This window comes from Ochotona princeps, chromosome 10 (genome assembly GCF_030435755.1).
Source record: "Ochotona princeps isolate mOchPri1 chromosome 10, mOchPri1.hap1, whole genome shotgun sequence".
Taxonomy (NCBI): Eukaryota; Metazoa; Chordata; class Mammalia; order Lagomorpha; family Ochotonidae; genus Ochotona; species Ochotona princeps.
In genome coordinates this window covers 24,295,862-24,309,253 of record NC_080841.1, presented here as the reverse complement: position 1 = coordinate 24,309,253, position 13,392 = coordinate 24,295,862, and the positions used below count along the sequence as shown (strand labels likewise).

Below are 13,392 nucleotides of genomic sequence, written 5' to 3'. Positions count from 1 at the left end.
AAAAATATAGCCAATTTCTGGGCACGAATACTTCAGTGGGAGGAAATAGCCTTTCAGATCTTCAGGTGATGGTCTCCAGAGTCGTTGCATCAGATCCCTGAAGCTCTGTGGGTTGATATCTTATTCAAGTTTTTATCTTGTGAGTGCTTTTTCTCAGCCTCAATACTGAGCTCTAAATCAATTCACTGTTAGCTCACCTACTCACACGGTCTATTTCCTAAGTTTTAATTCTTTCAAGTGTTGCCAAGCTCTGACCTGAACCTGAATATTCTGATTTGAGAGGCAGGAAGTGGTGAATTCCTGGCTCACTCAAGTTGAATTGAACCGGAATAGCTCTTTTCTCTGTTACACCACGTACCAAGGAGTCCCGCAAGACTGGACTTGTTTCCAAGGCCTAAGCAAACATTATACTTTCAAGAATGAGTAGAAATATAAATCTGCTTTGTAAGATTTCTTGCCTTAAATTTCTGTAACATGTTCTGCATTGAGATGAATCCTTTATGCACATACGGAACACATGTGGAATTTCTGTTCTTAACAGTATGTTAATTATAAATTACCCTAACTAACATGTGTCGAATGCTCGTTTTGCCACCAATTCTTACTAAAAATGTTCTGTTAGAATATTTCACGTTAGCTCTCTGAAAGAAACTTTTCCTCATTATTTATAAGAGAAATTTTTGCTTGATCCTTTTCCATTATATTTGTTCTATTGTTCCTTTTTTATTTCATCCATAATTATAAATTTGAATATAATAAATAACTGTTGAAATCAGCCTTTTAATGTTTAAAAATACCTGTATACCAAGGAATAATTACAATCTAACACATCATGACTACAATTACTTACTAACATCAATCCTTTGTGCAAGGTGCATGGTGAACAAGCACTTTATGTCCTGCTATTAAAAAGCTTACAGTGACTTTTGGGCCACAGCTAGTTCAGTTGCTGCTTGGGATGTCCATGGTTTGAGTCCTGCCTATTCTGCTTCTCATTAAGTTTCTTGCTAATGTGTGTCCTAGGAGGCAGCAGATAACGGCTCAAGGTCTGAGGTCCCTCCCACTCCAGTGGAAGACTCAGATGGAGCTGTAGGGTGGACCCACCCCGGCTTGTTGCAAGCATGTGAGGAGGGAACCAGCAGATGAAACATCTCTACCACTGTTTCTGTCATTTCCTTTCCATAGTTCTGCCTTTCAAATAAACAAAAAAAGCCTTCGTTTTCTTAAGACAAAATAGAAATTCAAAATCAGCATGGAAGATAAACTATGTACTCTGAGGAACGCAGCAAAGCAACAATTAAAAAGATTAAGCCAAATCTTGATATTTAATAACCTATACACATTTTCCTAGGATCTTTTCCTCTCTACAAGAATGAGAGTATACTTCTATCACATTCTTGCCAGATTCAGCAGAAAAGTAAAGAAAACAGATATTACAGTATTTCATGAAAAAAAAAATCTATTCTTTTCTCTGATTTTCAGGATCCGCCTTGCTTACCTCTCTAACACCTTTCTATGCATATCTTATCTTTAGAAGTCAGATGTTATTACTGCTGTACTTGCTAAGTTACATAGACAATTCAGAAACTGAATTGTACATCTCCTGAAAATGCACATAATATTTCTCTTTCCACCACACCGCCTAGAAGCAACTTACTTAACATGCTAACAGTGCAAAGCAAGGAATTCTGTTTTGCTTAATTGAGTTATAAATGAGAAAACTATCAAATCCTCTTGCTGCCCTATTGATGCGTGCGGATGTGTGAATTTCCTCCATGTATTTTCTCTGTCTTCCTCAGAACACCCACAGTGGAGATGAATGACCAAGCTGTATACTCATCTGACAGTCCTGGAAGCTACTAAGATGAAAAGTCAAACCCAGGAAACAGCATTTCATTTGGTTCCTGGTGCACTGCTAATTGATCTCAAATCCTTCATAAATCCCATACAATGACTAAGCCAAATACAGGATAGAAAATAACTTTGCTGCAAATGAGACACAACAAAGTTCTAGGCCCAGGAACTCAGGTTGTGCTGTGCCTGTATTATCCCACTGATCCTAAACTACTCTGTCATTTCAGGTCACGTGGGAAGCCCCCCTCATCCAGAATGGAGACATACTCAGCTACGAGATCCGCATGCCAGACCCTCACATCACCATAACCAATGTGACGTCCTCAGTCTTAAGTCAAATTGTGACTCCCCTGATTCCTTTTACTAATTACTCTGTAACCATTGTTGCTTGCTCAGGAGGTAATGGGTACCTTGGAGGGTGCTCAGAGAGTTTACCCACACTTGTCACCACCCACCACACCCTGCCTCAGGATGTGGGCCGGTTGTCCGTGATTCCTCTAAGTGACTCCTCTGTTGGGGTTGCTTGGCAGCCTCCATCCAAGCCCAATGGACCTAATTTGAGGTAAAAGAGGGTAACTAGAATTTTTAGATTTTTTCCTCGGTCTTATCTGATTGATAGAAAAGGAGGCTTTTTCACACATGTGATCCTAGAACCAATTCCTTCCTGAATCTCCTCTGCCCCTCACTTCCATAGAGCGTTATATTGTACAGCATGGCTCATGTGGAAAACTGTTCGTCAACGTAGACAGACCACCAAGCTGTTAGGAAGAAATGAAAAACCGTTGAAACAATGACCACTGTTCTCTCAGGATCCTCTGTAGAATTCTTCTCTTGGTTCTCAAAGTCTTTCATTATATGTTAGGCAAATTTGATGCCATATTCTGTCTGATAACATGCACACGAAATGTTTCAAAAGTCTAAAGCTAAGAAAATAAAATCATGAATTCCTACTAGAATATTTGTAAATGTTGTGATCGGGAATGTAGATAAGATGAAAGGCAAGAGTTGTGGTTCTGAAACAGCTTTGAAACCACTTCAACTTGAGACTTAGCTAAGATTACTGAGTTGATAATGCAGCATTATCATTGTTTATTAAGTATTGATGATAGAAGTCTTAGGAAATCATTAACTTGATAAGGTTTTGTATTTCTACTTGGTGTGAACCAGGCAATAAAGACTTGGCAATTCTGACACAGAAAATTCTAAAATGTTATCATTCTAGCTGATAATGATAAAATATGAATGTAGCTGATTGTTTAAAAATGATTGAATGCGTTAAACCTGAGCCAGAAAAAAAATACTTAAATGGAAAAGACTTTATAACTACACTTTACACAGGATCCTTATGCTTGCACACACATGTCACACCACGTACCACAAAACAACCTGAATTTTGGTAATAACATTAGCTGAAATAATCCTGATGTTTCTGCTTGTATTTTGCTTTAGATATGAGCTTCTGAGACGGAAAACCCAACAACCACTTGCATCAAATCCCCCAGAAGATTTAAATCTGTGGCACAATATTTATTCAGGAACTCAGTGGTTTTATGAAGATAAGGGTCTTAGCAGGTGAGATTACAAAAACTAGAAAAACAAATGCTGGCATTTAGTTTTGGGTACGTTGAATAGTTCAAAGTGTCTTAGTGTCTTCCTTGTGCGAGCATGTTATCAGTTATGCAATTGAACATGTTTGGTTATTATCTGTGGTATTAATCATGGAACTGTAACAGTGTGTTTAATGTTTGCTATCTTAACTACATGCTTGAAATATGCCTTTTGAAGTCAGACTTACAAATGTATGAGCTTTAACCAAATGCCTTTGTCACAGCTCTACCCAGCCATGAAATTTCAAAGTTTGGACATATCGACCATTTACATGAAAGCTTCTATCTTATTTCCCACAACTTTCCCATCAAGTTGTTTTATATCTAAATGCACAAGTTAGTCACTGTCCTCTGAACCTGGCTAATAATTCCAGCCTGTCTCACATAGTCTTGGTGTCCATGCCACATTTGTGTTACATTCCACACCTTTCACTCGCCACATTGCCTGACCATATCATCCGTCGAGTTTTGTTCTGGAAGTTTGTTTTTCTGGAAAGGCTTTCTGGCTCATTGCTTCCCTGATCTGAATCAGCTCGATTTTAATAGATTTCCATAACTGGTTCTGTGAATATCTGTATTTTCATTGTAATGGACTGGCCTGACTGCCTATCTGGATACTGCTTTATAAACCAGATTTGCCACAAGGCAGGCCTTTGGTCTTCATGTCTTTTTTCTCTCAATGCCTTGTATGTTTTGCACATAGTAGGCACCTAAACACTTGCTAAATAAGACTGTGTTAACTCAAAGTTTTGTCATCATTTCCTTGTGCCTTGAGAATAGTAACTGCAATGTTACTGTCTTTGGGGAATGCGCAAAATGAAGGAATATTCTGTCCATCTCATGGGACTGTGGGGGAAGAACATTATGGATATTGTAAGAATTTTAGATGGTGATAGCAAATAAATCCAACGAATCAACAGCCTGAACCATGAGAAACTTCCCCTCTGTGTGTTCAAAAAGGTCATTTAGTAAATCTTACTATCATGATCATTATAAAATTGTCAGCTATCTTCCATTCATCATTGTTCTTAGTTCAGCATCCCTATATGCATTTCACATCCATGGAAAACATTCATTTATTCAGAAATTGAATTTTATTTGCCACATGTAGAGGAACTATGATAAGGAGCAAAAGATGAATTAAGGGCAGGCTTCTAGCCTGATGGTTAAAATGTGCAGTAAAATGCCTGTCCTACATCAGAGAACCTGTGTATGATTTTTCTTTTTTAGATTTATTTACTGAGAGAGAGAGAGAGAGACAGAGAGAGAGAGAGCGAGCGAAAGAGAAAGGAGACAGATATATTCCATCTGCTGAGTTATCATGGAAATGGCCTAAGCAGCCAGGGCTTGGCCAAGCCAAAGCCAAAAATCTGGAACTCCCTTCAAGTTCCCCATGTAGGTGGTAGGAACTCAAATGCTTGAGGCATTATCTGTTGTTTTCCTAGGTGCATTTGCAGGAAGCAGGATTAGATGCTGGGTAGCCAGGACTCGAACTGGTACTGCTTGTGGGTGTTCCAAATACTGCCTAGGTCCCCTGCAGTACTTGTTCCTACCCCTGGGTTCAAGGACTGATTCTGGCTCCTCCTAATGCCAGTTTTTCACCAATGCAGACCCTGTGGGGTCACTGGAAAGATGACCTTCTGCTATGACTATCAAGATGAGGAAGAAGGGCCTGTCAGCATCTTGCTTAATTTTAAACTGTGACTAAAAATTGGATAGAGAAATGAAAGACAACCTCTGTCAGCATCGGAATGCCACGTCTTTGCAATGTTCTTAAATCAAAGTGCATCGACATGCCTTGATATCACCCTCAAATTAAGTTGAGAGAGTCACAGTGGGTTTTTATTTCACTGCCCTGAATTTACCACATAGTTTCCTTTCTAACTGTCATGATATGAAATGCCACTTCATGAGAAATGAGCCTTTAAATCATTTGTCATAGGACTCTGCTAAAGAAAAAAAAAAACTGTTTTCTTTGTTTTCTGATTCACATTAGTGACTTATTTGAACAAAGACAGATATTATAGACAGATTATTTTAGGTGCGACAGTCTGGTAGTGTAGAGACAGAATCATAGTAACAGCTGCAACTCCCACTCATCATTTTTAAAAGTGTCATATTATTAAAACTTTCAAGTTGTAAAGAACATTACTCTTTAATCACCAAAGTAAAAATCTTCCATATAAATTTTAGGATCAATATGAGACCTAAAAAAATACCTGCCATAAAAGGAAAATTCTAAGAACTGCATATTTGAACAATAGTAATAATATGTCTCGTCATTTCCTTCATTATTTAGTGCCGCGGAGGATTGGCTGTGTGAGAAGCAATGAACTACATAAGGTTTCTCAAGTCCTAGCCTGTGTGATGCTGTGCCAAAACACACTTTGGGCTCTGACAGATATGAAAAAGAGTTAGTGGAAGAAGCAACTAAATAGCCTGCATTTTCAGAAGTATGATTTATATTGGTGACAATATTGACACATGCATTCTGTTAGAACATCAATAAAGTTGACACATTTTTAATTCTGATGAAAATAACCTGAGGCATTCTACAGCTGCACTGGAGAATTTTATTGGTTCTCCAAACACATCAGACCCTTTTAAGATACAAGCCTTCACTCATTTTGCCCTAGAATAATGTCTTGCGTTGCAAAAGTGTCTTCACTGCACAAAATACCACTTGTCATCAAAAGCTTGCCTCAATTTTCTCTCCTCTATGAAGATTCCACTGACTAAATGAGGTTGTACTAAATGCTGTCTCTGTTGTACATCCGCCCCAAAATTAGTTAACATTTTGGCTGTTATTCAAAAGCAGAATTCTATCATTCATCCTCTATTACTGCATAAATATCAAGTTTATTTGAATTGATCGTCTGACGTGTTATTAAGCATTCAGTAAATGTTTTTGGAACAAATGACTGGTGGTATAGCAAACATAAAAGAGCAATATTTTTCCAAATATTTTTAGCAGTAGTATTTTGCTAAATTTCAGTAGAATTATTTCTTGATTAGTTTGGTTGATTTTTGTGTTGCTGGCCTACCAAATTCATGTTACGTTGAGAAGAATGACTGCTTTTGTAGTTATAAAAAATGTCCCTTTATAAAGCAAACTAGAGCTTAGTTTTCTTGTTTATTTGAGCAATAACAACCAAACTTGGAAATGAATATTGTTCCATAAATGAGATGATAATGTATATTATGTTTTAAAATTAAAGAAAAAAAAACACCTAGCTGTGTCTATAACATAACAAAGGTTGTCACTTTCTGGGGATGAATGTAATTGTAGGATATGCCCCCAAAATGAATCATTTCGGGGATAACTACTGAAATAACTCATTAATACTAAAAGGACTTATAAACAATTGATTTAACTGAAATCATTTAGATTCATCTTAAGTATTTATTGACTTTGATATTTTAAAAAATGCTTTCTACAAGGTTTTTTTTTAAAGATTTATTTATTTATTTATTGGAAAGTCAAATATACAGAAAGTAGAAGAGATAGAGAGGAAGATATTCCATCTGCTAGTTCACTCCCCAAGTGGCTGCAATGGCTGGAGCTGAACTGATCTGAAGCCAGGAGCCAGGAATTTCTTCTTGGTCTTTCACAGAGTTACAGCGTCCCAAGTCTTTGGACTGTTCTCTACTCTCCTCGCAGGTCACAAGCAGGGAGCTGGATGGGAAGCGGGGCCACTGGGATTAAAACCAGTGCCCATATGGGATCCTGTCACGTGCAAGGTGAGGGCTTTGGTTGCTAGGCTACCCTGCCAGGACTCATTCTACAGGTTTTTAAATGGTACATTTGTTTTCATACCTAGGATACACGTTAGTATTTATAAGATATTAACTTATATACATAAGCCTTGTCATATGTTGGCAATTCAGTATTTTCTTTCCAGATATGTTCATTAATTAAGTGTTCTATTTAATATTAATAACCAAAACTTAAGTTTTCTTTTTACTTTTATTTTTGATTTTTACTTATTTGAAAAACAAAGTTACAGGGAGAGAGAGATCTTCATCCACTGATCCACTCCCCAAATAGCTGCAGTGGCCAGGTCTTTGCCAACCAAAGCCTGGAGTCCAGACAAGTCTCCCACATAGGTGCAGGGGTCCAAAGCACTTTGTTCTAATCCTGCTGCTTTTCCCAGGCAGGGAACTGAATCAAAATTAGAGCAGCCAGGTATCAAACTAGCTGCACCACAAAGTTAGATCCCAACCTAATCCATCTTGAAAACAATATAAACACAGAGAACAGGAAAGTACTGCAAGTTAACCAGTATATCATTTTTGATGTTAAATGGGAAAATAGGAACCGATGTATAGACAAACCATAGGTATATGTCCTTACTAAATAAAAAAATGTATCTTAGTATTTTGTTCAAGAGGATCAAGATCTCATTTCCTAAAATCATTAACAATGAAAAATTTTTTTAAATGCAAATGGCCATAAAATGCCTGCTGATTTTTCAAGTAAGATAGCAAAAATTGGAAATGTTTAATGTCAGGCATTAAGATGTTAGGGACTCAACTATGTCCTGTGCCAAGTTGGGTAAATCCACTTAAATTTTCAGTCTCATGTGTAAAATGTAAAATATAGGGACCATCCATGGCCCGGCATGGTGGCCTAGCGGCTAAAGTTCTTGCCTTGAATGCACCAGGATCCCATATGGGCGCCGGTTCTAGTCCCAGCAGCTCCACTTCCCATCCTACTCCCTGCTTGTGGCCTGGGAAAGCAGTCAAGGACGTCCCAAAGCATTGGGGCCCTGCACCCGCGTGAGAGACCTGGAGGAAGTTCCTGGCTCCTGGCTTCGAATTGGCACAGCAACGGCCGTTGTGGTCACTTGTGGAGTGAATCAATGGATGGAAGATATTCTCTTCCTCTCCTCCTCTCTATATATCTGACTTTATAATAAAAATAAATAGGTCTTTTAAAAAATTAAAAAATATAGGGAGCATCTTATTAGAATCAGATAAACTTTGAACCCATCTCTTAGTCTAAATTTGAGTACTGCTTTGGAGTTAGGCACTCCAGTGGCTTGTTTCAACTGTTTGGGTTCTTCTGTGGAGATTCATTTCACCATATCTGGATGAAACCCCTTACAGTATCCTAAAAACTAGTTCCTACAAAATGTATTTGCAGTTATCTGTTTTAGTGCCACATGATTCTATCATTCATTTTGCAAAAGAGAACCACAGAAATAACATTTTAAAGCCAAAAAGATTATTATTTGTATAATAACGTATGCATGCAGAAGCAAAATAAAACATAGAAGATATTAGGCAACCAGATTCTAGCTAAATGTCTTTTAAGTCATTTTATGAAGGAAAATATAATTACAAATGTTTTACGCAAAGGGAGAGCTAATGAAGCCAAGGTCATTGGTTCAATTCCCATGTGAGCCATTAGCTTGAGTTCATTCCATTGCCTCAGACTCGCTACCCTCTTAACCCCGACTCGCCATCCTTTATATTCATACTAGCAGTTGCAAAGCAGAGTTGGCCAGACTGGATGTGTAAGCAAAAATCTATTCCCTCTGGTAGAAAAATTACTCAGAGGCCAAGTTCTAGTATCATGACGTCATCCAAGTACTGACAGATCAGATTATCACCATGATTGCTGTTATTATGATTGTTATTATACCATTATGTAGACAATGTAACCTCATGGCTAAAAGGACAGTCTCTGGAATCAGCTCACCTATATCCGACTTCCTATTCTCCTGCTTACTGACCCAGTAACTTGGTCAAGTTCAATAATTCAGAGGCTTATTTGTAATATTGGTAATTAGCATATTTATAGTATATATGATATATTGGTATTACATTACCGAATAGGTATTATAATATCACACTAGAGGGTTATAAGTAATGAATCAGTGGTTTAAAAAAAACATGCAGATGTGGCTAACATGTTATTATCAGCTTTTAGTAGTTTTGGTCAACTGAATAGGAACTATTCAATAGTTAAGCAAATAGCGGAGGTACTAATTTCTTGGAGTTGTGATAGTAGTGTATGTATCACAGACTGAGTGGTTAAGCTAAACAAATGTATGCTTTCACAAACCTATAGAGATCGGAAGTTGCCAATACGTTTTTCACCAGGCTTTGAATAATGCTTTACTGTCTTGTAATCTCTTGTGACTCCAACTGTTCAGTGGCAATGCCAGTATAACTCCGATTTCTTCCTCTGTTCTCCATGGTGATCCTCTCCCTGTGCCACTGTCACTGGATTTAAGGTCCTCATCCCAACTAGATTATATATGCAGAAATTTATTCTTCAAAATGGCCACACTCACAGGGATCAAGGGTTAGGTCTTGAAAATATATTTCAGGGAAAGGAGAAACACAATTCAACCCAGTACAGCATACAAAAAGAAAAAAGCGATTAACACCCCAAAAAAGAGAGAGTTAAGCAGAGATATAGAGGATCTAGATGCTCCAGGAGGGCAGGAGTGCACTGTATGTCAAGTGTCTCCATCTAAGACATTTTGCAGTGCAAGCCTGATGGTGGCAGTAAACCATATTTTCCTACGCAGGCAGTTCAGAGCAAAACAAGGAAGACCTGATAGGTTTCTGCCAGAGTCAAGAGGCTGAAGTGAGTGTTTCCCCTTTGTCACTTGTTTACTGTGTGACTGGGAGGTCCCCAGTCCCTGATTTTTCCTTCTGCATGGTTATATTCGCTTTCCGCTGTATTTCCTTCAGCAAATACATTTCAAACTCAAGCAAAAATAAAGCTCCCTGGAGCAAACCTCCAAAGGGGAAGATGTTGTACACTTTGGTCACAGTGAATAATTCAGAAGTTTGTCTGTCTGCCAATGAGATGGTAGGGGAAAATGGCACAGAGAGAGAAAGAAAAAAAATGGTGATGAGGAATTGTGAGATTTGAAAATGGATGAGTTTTCCCAAAAGAAGAGCATGAAGATGCTAAGAGCAAATGAAAGCTGGCAATTTGCCATATTTGTAATTGCATCTTGGATTGAGCTGTAATCCTTACCACTTCTGAAAACAAAACAAAACAAAGAAGTGAACAAAATGAGAAAGCACATTTGTTTTAAATAGCAATATTTGCTTAGCATTGCTAATAAAATGATTTCCTGGATCTTTGGTTCATGCCGGAGAGTTACAAAGAGAATTGTATGTTTCATGTGAAGAGGAGAAAGCAAGTGATTAATTATCTGGTGGGAGGGGTGAGAGGTGGGGTATACTGGGGATGAGATGTGCGGGAGGTAATACTCTATTTTGTGAGGAAAAATGAAATACTGTGTTTTGCTTTTGTGAAACAGAAATTTCTTAACTTTCCTTTTTCCAAACCTTTTAGGTTTACAACTTATGAATATAAGCTCTTAGTATACAACAGTGTGGGTTTTACTCCAAGCGAAGAAGTAAGTGTGACGACACTGGCTGGCCTTCCGGAGAGAGGAGCCAATCTTACTGTAAGCGCTCTTAACCACACCGCTATCGACGTGAGGTGGGATAAACCAAGTAAGTCACTATGTCAGCTCCGTACTTCCTCTGTGAGTTTTAGTACTCAAGTGAATGAAGTAAAAATGGTCACTTTTTTTTTTAAGAAGGTAAAACACTGAGCTTCCTGTGCTATACTTGGAAAGCAAACACTCTTCTCCACCTGTCTCAGGCCTGCCTTCTCTGTCCATTCCCTTTGCAAGGAGAATGTAGTTTCTAGCAGCCAGTCGTGGGAGAAATGTCTATTAACCTGATACAATGCAAAATTTACACCTATGTTCAGATTCTGCCCACATATCTCAGCGATGCCTGCATCACACAGCAAGATCCATTTAATAGAATTATAATTGTATGCAAAATTCCACCTTGCTATTATGAAATGAAACCTGGATATAATTGCTGGACTCACTCCAGTAATGCAGGATTGGGCCTGGCTTCATCCAGAACATTGCTGTGCAAGCCTTGAAAGAGCTCAGAGGCAAATCCAGCCTGTTCCTGCAACTTTAGAAACTTGCTATAGCTTCAATTTCAGAGCAACGTTGTCAGTAGGGTAGAAGTTCACATTGTATCTATGAATTTGTGGTAATCCATTATGACAATTACAAAAAAGTAAAATTCTGAACCCATGCCAGGAATATGTGCTGTACTTGTTCTCAGAGATATAAATTTTGCTGGCAATTATTGAATCAAAGTTTGTTGGCACGTTATCAAATATTGAGAAATATCTGCTTGGAAAGTATTGAATGAGATATTTTGATGAAGATGTCTGTTTTGTGGGGTTATCACCTACTTTTGTATAAAAGGATGATTGGGCAGTGCTCGCCATGTGAGTTAGCCATGGTCTTGATGTGTTGTATTTTTAAGATTTATTTCTTTTTATTTGAACGGCAGATTTTACACAGAGAGAGACAGAGAAAGTCTTCCATCTTCTAACTCACTCCCCAAATGACTGTTGTAGTCAGAACTGAGTTGATCTCAAGCTGGGAGCCGGAAAATTCTGCCAGATATCCTTCATGGGTTCAGGGGCCCATATATTTGGGCGATCCTCAACTGCTGTCTGAGGACTTAAGCAGGGAGCTGGATTGGAAGTGGAGTGGGCAGCACATGAACCAACACCCATATGGGATCCTGGTCCTGCACCACTACGTTGGCCAGGGCCTTGAGTTGATACATCCTAAAAATAGAAATGCTCTTTTAAGACATAGGACTGAGTTTGTCCCAGTAGTAGGTCATATTTATTGTATGTTAAAATCACTATTGTTTATGCTAATCTATGTGACTACCAAATATCTCATTTTTAACAACAATGAACAGCCTAGGGTTTGTATAAGCTTTCAGCTTCTTAATTATCAGTGGCATCTATATTGGGACCCAAAAACACAACTTCACGAAAGAATGTAAGTCAATTTATGCTTATCATTATCCTCATAAACATATCTGGGAAAAGCACAGTTTCTCTCATAGATGTTTGTTTATGTAAACTATGTTTTTGCTCCCCTGCCTCCTCTTCCCTGCTCCATCTCAGGGACTAATCCATCTTAAACACCCACCCAGAAAAGTAGCCACCCCCTCCCATCATCTGGCATTTGAATAGTTGGGTTAAGATGTGGCGGCTGAATTTTCGCCAAGATAGGTTCTTTATGTAATAATTGCATGCCTGAAGTCAGTGTGCTTATAAAAACTGACAAACCTAATGGATCTGAAGCAGCTCACTGAAGTTTCATTACCTCAGTAATCTGAACCCCTGACCTTCAGGATGTAGGTAATACAATCTGCTGTTATTTCCATTCACACCTTAGACATTTTTCAGGTAACTATTTGTGAGCACAAAGGTTAACTATCAGAAGAGGGTTAGATCTGCAAAAGCTTGTAGCATTATCATTTCCTTTATGCAACCTGCTATCTTAAGTAAATTACCTTGCCATTTTTTTGTGAAAAGGCCACCTGTTTTTTTCAGCTTTAGTTTTAAGTCATTTCCCAGATTAGTAGGAAGAAATTGACACATAATCCCATATGCTAAAAGGCACAAATCTGTAGATAGTAAACACCTTGACATTGAAAATCATGAATAAATTTACAGAGTTGCTTCATATAGTTGATTTTCAATACCCCAAATATGCTCTTTAAAAACATACCCTGCTATAACCTTCCACATGTGTACCTCATTTGGGGAGCAAAATGTTTTGAGCCAATTTTTAGCAGGCACACCTTGAAAGGGAGCATGGGTAACCTGCAGAAGGGCCAGGTGTTAGTGCTGCTTTTATGTATATGACACAGCACGAGGTGAACACAGTTCTGCGTGTCTGTAATTCAATTTTTGGGTGCAGTTATTGGCCACATGGACCATATTTTCCTCCTCTGTTCTCCACGCCTCACTTTACAAACACTTTTTGAAAAAAGATAATTATTTTGAATATTTAACAATCAGAATATTCCATGCAACACTGATCATTTGTGGAATCCT

General features: G+C 38.2%; 1 protein-coding gene across 1 annotated transcript in view; it reads left to right on the top strand.

Annotated features, from left to right (window-relative positions):
* Positions 1-13,392, top strand: part of USH2A (usherin) — a 641,433-nt gene that overhangs the window by 422,041 nt on the left and 206,000 nt on the right. Inside the window, exons 41-43 of the mRNA XM_004578639.2 lie at positions 2,082-2,416; positions 3,304-3,426; positions 10,786-10,949. Of these exons, the coding sequence (XP_004578696.2) occupies positions 2,082-2,416; positions 3,304-3,426; positions 10,786-10,949 (622 nt within the window). The remainder of the gene's footprint in view (positions 1-2,081; positions 2,417-3,303; positions 3,427-10,785; positions 10,950-13,392) is intronic.